Below are 6,584 nucleotides of genomic sequence, written 5' to 3' on the forward strand. Positions count from 1 at the left end.
CCCTTGGTATCAATACCACCCATCCTGAGCTCAGCCCCTTCCTTACAAATATTTAAGAAGCCGACACCTGTAAGGTATCACCGCACCCATTTGTATCGATCAATAAACTCAAATTGTTGTCCATTCTTTAAACAGTTTACGATGTCAACGTTACACAATTAAAATGAAACCTTTTAAGTAAGTATAATATACTGAGATCATAACTAATATGTAAGTGTAAGAAGTGATCACAATACGATGGCAAAAGCAGCAAGCGACGCGAGGTCCGAGGGTATTGACTTCGAAATGTCTTTGGCCCTATTTTCTACACACGCATCGGCGACGCGGTCAAATAAAAAATACAAAACTGACAAATTGCTTGTTATCTTTTAGATAAAGTTATATAATGGCTGTTATAAATCTTCATTATAAACAACACTGAATTCATCATTTTAATTATAGGGTTTACGAATAGCTTACAAACTAAAATCTGATGTCAAGCATTTCAATTGCAACTCCGCTGTTAGATTCCCGAGTTCGATCCCAAACATTTTTTGAGTTTTTATCCAGATTTTTTTAGTAATTATATCGAAACATGAAAAAAACGCCTAAACAGAAGGTTAAAGTAAACCTAAGAATACTGTAATATAATGTCTAGAAGTAAACTTAAGAAAAGACATTCGTCTTTGTTTTCTTTGCATTTTAAAAAAGTTAATGGATTAATCTTACTGTAACAAAAAAAAACAAGATGCAAAATGTATGTTACCTCGTTTAACTACGTTGTTTTAAACAAAATATTCTGCATCGAGTGTCATGGTGAAAATGCGGCGGACCGTAAAAAAAAGGAATTTCGTAATACAATGCTTTTTGTGTCATTACCCTTTGTAACCGACATATATACATACTATGTACACACAACAATATTTTACAACTAGTAACCTGAGAAGACCTCGTAAGAAAGTAATTTTAAAACTGCATTTTCAATATCCAAAGTATCAATTGGGAAAATTACTTCAACTTATGTTTAGAATCTGCCACTATATTATTACTCCCTTTTTTTACCGAAAACAGATATTCAATCTAAGATATGATTTAATATTTAGAGATGCTTGCTAATACTGTATGCCTTATTTTAATAAACATCCTACATATGATAAAATGTAGTCTTATCCCTTTTTAACCAATACCACTCTAAATGTTAATTTTTATTTACAATATTTTAAATATAACATGTTGGCGCCTAAATGTTCTCATCATATTTTAATAAGTAAGAACAAATACATGTATTTAAATACAATCTAAATCAATAATAACAATGTTTTCCTAATTTATTTTGTATGGTCGCAAAGGCGCAAAACTTAAAATTAAAGAAAAAAAAACCTACCTAGAACAATCACAATTTTTTTACCTTCACAAAGTACTTTACTTTTCACTGGGCACAAAAAAGGATGTCAATATTTATCACTGCTTGAGCGATCATTATTCAGAAAATTTTATACGAGATTAGAAAAACTTATTTGAACTCAATAAACGCGACCGACCGCCTACAAATCGCAACACAGGATAACGAATAACGGCTAAACTACATCGTAAATAGCAGTTAAAATACTGGTTGTAACGGTTATTATTAGCAAACCTGCTATATGCACAAAATACGACTAATTTGATATTTCACTGCAAAAAAGATATGATTTGGATCTCACAAATTTTATAATAATTTGCTAAAACTGATTAAATATAATTTTCCTCAGTATGCAGTGTATAGTTTTTGACTAAAACATTCTAACGAACGCATCTTAAGGGAACGTCATTTAATTTAACTCTGTCATTTTATGTTTCGTTTGCGTTTTGCGTCGACTTTGACTGTAAATTATTTGAAGAAATATTTTACATTGCAGAAATCGCAAAATAAAAAAAAGCTTAAATAAATAAAATTTGTTCAACATGTTTGCTGCAAAAATATAGTATAGTGTCTAGTTACATCTCGAGAACATTACCCTTAGAAAAAAGATAAAAAAATGTTTGTCAAAATATGTACTCAAAAATAATTACTTTCTCTAATTAAAGGATTAGTTAAAAGTGTGTTATGGCTCCTGGTAACAAAGATCGCCACCCAAGTCACACGGGTGCTATTCCCAAAACTAAAGCCAGGAACAATTGTAATGTTCCCCAAGAAGCTGTGACACCGACGAGAAGGGACATGACAACAAATCTTGTAACGGTAGTGCCAGGATTATTTCTAAAAGTTTATAATTACTTCAAAATTCATTGATTTTTCGAAAAAATATTCAACACAACAATACGTTTACAAATCTTTGTTGCCTATGTTTCTGCTAAAAATACTTCTGTCAAACCATTCAGTCTGAAGTTTTTGGAGCCGCATGGCGCAATATATTTTTAGAATCATGGGAGAGTTAAGAACTTGGACTTTGGCCAATTTGATGTAGTTTCAAATAATTGTGAATAGAAATCAGAAGTATATTCTAACCTAGTAATATTCTTAAGGTATTTTAGACAATTAAATCTAGCATAACAATGTTTGTATTCCATTTATTACATATACAATACAAATATTAGCCATATGGGTACTTGCTTTTCTAAATTCAGCCAGAAGAAGGTATTAGTTCATCACACAGATGTAAAGAATTTTATAGCCTGTTACAATCATTGCATATTTTTAATCTTGCTCACAATTTAATTGAGAGCATACATTCCCTTATAAAACCTTTCATTTTAGACTTCTTTGGATTGGGTTCCTGTTTCCGAGTATAATACAAGATCAAATTTTAGTCAGTCAAGAAAACCAACCAACAATACTTCAGATCATGAACTAACAGATTTGGGTAAGTATTTTTAACAATTATCCTATATTTAACTAAAAAAATACTGATTATTTAATAATCAGGTTGTTTCTATTTTTAGATAACTCGGTGACTTTCGAGAGTGGTTTCGGGCGTTTTGTACCAGTAAGACCTCAACCGCGTGCATTGCCCTTGACTGTGCAGAATAGAGAAACAATTTCTACAGACCATAATGATGATGGTGCAGGTTCATCTCTTTCTTCCCATACAATACATCATTTTCAAAATGGTATGTTTTTTTAAAACATTTATTTAAGTATAGAAGTTTGTGATAACTTGATTTTTAATACTAAATGATCAAAATCATATATTCAACTATGTCATACATTAAATATATCTGAAAGAACTGTTGTACAACTGATTCAGTTCAAGTTTTATGTGAACATCTTTATAGAACTGGTAGGATTCAGTTTTATGTAAATGTAGTCCTTACACATACACTAACTAGAAGCTAGGTCTTCAACAAAATTTATTATTTGACTATATTGCCATGTATAACTCAAATGAAGTTACAGTTCACACAGATGAAGCAGATCATTGATCAGTTCAATTGTAACAATTCATGACTCATCAATTCTCATAGTTATAGTACATAATGTTTAAATGTGAACTGATAAGTTGTTGAGACACACAACAACTGATCTGGACTATGTGAGCCAGAGCTGGTTGACACACATTAAATACATAGTCACAAATTAGTGGGATTGTGGAATTGTTAATAGTATTTGATACAAACTACCACTTATATTATTTTATCTCAATCTTACTACTTAAGTTACGGAACACAATTTTGTTTAGGCCTAATTCCTCACTCTAATCATGGTGCAGCTGCTGTGATGATAGTCAACCCTACAACACCCAATGCTGTGACTGGGAATATGTCTCAACCTTTTAATGTAAGTATTATTATTTTATCCTCCACATAATTGATTATTATTGCATTAGCTTGGTAATAATGTAATTTATATTTATTCATTAAAATGACTTGCTACAATACATTTAAACATAAGAATATTTGTGACTAGTGGTTGCTCACGACTTCGGCTACGCGGCATTAAAAAAAATAGAAATTGATAGGGCTTATGTTATACAGTAATAACATTGCTTTTTAATAGTAGAAGATATCAGTATATACACAAACGTAGATCTTTCGTGTTTCCAATATTAGTAAAGATAAAGCGAAAAATTTATTCAGTTGATATTTCAGGCACCTAATCAGAATAGAAATAATTTGACAAGAAATCTGAACTCTACACGAAACTCATTTGACGGTAACATACACGCAAGTAATAATAATATTACACCTCCAATTTCCAATTCAAGAACTGGAACTAAAGCTGTAAATCTAATGAATAACATGTTTGATCAAGCCCAAGGGGGCTTCAATAATATAAACGAGAATAATCCGGTAAGATGTAAAAATTGTTATTCTTTTTATATATGTAACATATGGATTAATTGATTCGCGGTTGTGTCTGATTTGGAATGTTTATCTCAGACCCATAGAGAGTCTGCTCGAGCTTTAGGAGAGGCGATTGTTGCCGCATGTCCTGACGCTGCTGCGGTAGAACGTAGACTTGGACAGATCAGAGAATATATTCGAGTCACATCCTCACTTGTGGACACCATGCGGAACTCAGAAGACGAGGTAACTTGTGCACCATTAAAATTATTTAACTTAAAACATAATTTAATAGTTGCATCTTTGTATTCTCAATTTAGGCATATATAGAACACACTAAAGAGGAATATGATGAGCTTCTTCAAATGATAGCTAAATTAAGAGATAGTGAAAAGAAATTGAAAAGCATATTAGATGATGAAAACAATCTTGATAATATAGAAGTACCTTTACTGGAGCCAGATTCTGTTAATCCAGTTGAAGTTACTGAAGTATCAGAAAAAGTCCCCAGTGAAATTTCAAGTGTTAGTCAAAACTTAGATCAAGGCACATCAAAAAATAATAATGAAAACAATCTAATCAATAATAACCTTAAAAAAGTTACAAATATAGAGAATGAACAATTAAATAAAACAACAATACAAAGAACAAATGAAATACATGCGGAAAATAAAGATACAGATGGTGTTATTATAAAAGAGATAGAAACAAGTGCTTTTGACGACACTGAGGCTATAAATAGTGATTATAAACGCAACGACGAGCTCAGAAAAAATATAATATCATGTGTTGAGAAAGTAGCCATGATAGAAGAAATTAAAAACAAAGTCAATGATATTGGCAACAATGACCAGGTTTTGTGGACTCTTGTTACAATGTGTGACATTTGTTGTTAATTGAAATAATCATAGCATGTGCGGAATGATTCATTGAATATCCATTGTTTGAAATCAGTGTGATGTCTTTCTTTAACAATGTCTAATATCTTCCAAATGTTGCGTATCTCATCCTCTTAAGATACAAGTATAAATAACTTTATAGATGTTCAAAAAAGGATTTATCTTTATCAAAATTCCTCAACATTGTACAAATCTGGATTTTGAATTCAAAGATTTTAAAAAGTTAATGTTGTTGTTTTTGGTACTTTAACGTTTTTTTTTTATTTTTAACCTTTAAAACCTTAACATTACTGTTGTGTTCTTCGGTCTTTATCCATCATATATTTCATGTTAATTTTTATATTACCAGGATGTTGTGGTTAGACCTGTATCGGTACAGAGCAATGGTTCAACCTACAGTGAAAATGAATTGTGGCAAAATGAAATTAAAAACAAAATGGAAATGTCCCAAATACGTCTATCTACTTTAAAACAACAACAAAAGAGACTGCTAAAGTACCAGGTATTTTTTTTTATTAATAAAGTAATAAATAAAGTGCAACTTTAAGGAAATCTCGACTGCACCTCTTCCTTAGGTATAAATCAATTAACTTTAATTTCCATTCTTAGGCTGAAGCTAAACAACAACTAGAAGAATTGAAAGAAAGGCAAGCTCAAGAGATTAACCAGCCAAATGCCAATGACAACTTTACTGATATACAGGTATGTATGTTGCAGAAAGGAAAAAACCTTGTTTTACAACAATAGACACATTAGGAAAGAAGTAGGCCTTTATTGATACATTTTTGCTTAATAAAACTTTTCCTATAGTATTAATTTATACAAATTCTGGAGCCCTGTAAGTCGACTGCACGTGTAATAAATGTGTTGTTTTAGCAAAATATGAGTTTTGCTGGAAACTACAATCATCCAAACCGTATGTATGGAGCAAATCAGATTGGTGTAGCGACCACACTGCCTCAGTCATCAGACAGTGTGCACAGCGGACAGATGACCAATAACATGGACACAGAACCTGGACGTTCTAATCAATCTACTCATAGTCAAGATGAGAGATTCTCTATTAGAGATGGCAATATTGCTAGTAGTGAGGTATGTTGGTAATAAAATTATTATTCCTGTTCGTCCATCTTTTATCATCTGTAATCCATGGCAATTCAGTAATAATTTCCATCATTCTGTTCATCTATCATTATTCAAAAATACACAAGAAAATGTCTTTCTTCTTAGATTAAAATTCGATTTGAACTGATGAAATTCTGTATTAGTAAATAAATTATTACTACTTTAGTTAATTGCGTGTAACGTTATAATCAGTATATAACAGTGGTAGTGCCCGCATTAACATCTTGGCACGAATAGGCCGGCACGCCCGGTGTAATACCACGACCACACAGAAGTCTGGCGTGAAATGGAAGCAATTCCGTGTTTCGTCTGATGAGT

General features: G+C 31.6%; 2 protein-coding genes across 2 annotated transcripts in view; one reads left to right on the forward strand and one right to left on the reverse strand.

Moving 5' to 3' along the window:
• Window positions 1–1,559, reverse strand: part of LOC106100364 — an 18,778-nt gene extending 17,219 nt beyond the window's left edge. The window contains exon 1 of the mRNA XM_013279192.1: window positions 1,364–1,559. The gene's annotated coding sequence lies outside the window, so the exon portion shown is untranslated. The remainder of the gene's footprint in view (window positions 1–1,363) is intronic.
• Window positions 1,560–1,801: 242 nt separating this feature from the next.
• Window positions 1,802–6,584, forward strand: part of LOC106100365 (pericentriolar material 1 protein) — a 13,775-nt gene continuing 8,992 nt past the window's right edge. The window contains 10 exon segments of the mRNA XM_013279193.1: window positions 1,802–2,200; window positions 2,717–2,822; window positions 2,902–3,069; window positions 3,639–3,736; window positions 4,048–4,248; window positions 4,339–4,488; window positions 4,563–5,096; window positions 5,491–5,643; window positions 5,751–5,843; window positions 6,018–6,233. Of these exon segments, the coding sequence (XP_013134647.1) occupies window positions 2,066–2,200; window positions 2,717–2,822; window positions 2,902–3,069; window positions 3,639–3,736; window positions 4,048–4,248; window positions 4,339–4,488; window positions 4,563–5,096; window positions 5,491–5,643; window positions 5,751–5,843; window positions 6,018–6,233 (1,854 nt within the window). The 5' untranslated portion in view covers window positions 1,802–2,065.

The sequence above is a fragment of the Papilio polytes genome, unplaced genomic scaffold (genome assembly GCF_000836215.1).
Source record: "Papilio polytes unplaced genomic scaffold, Ppol_1.0 DF824047.1, whole genome shotgun sequence".
NCBI lineage: Eukaryota > Metazoa > Arthropoda > Insecta > Lepidoptera > Papilionidae > Papilio > Papilio polytes.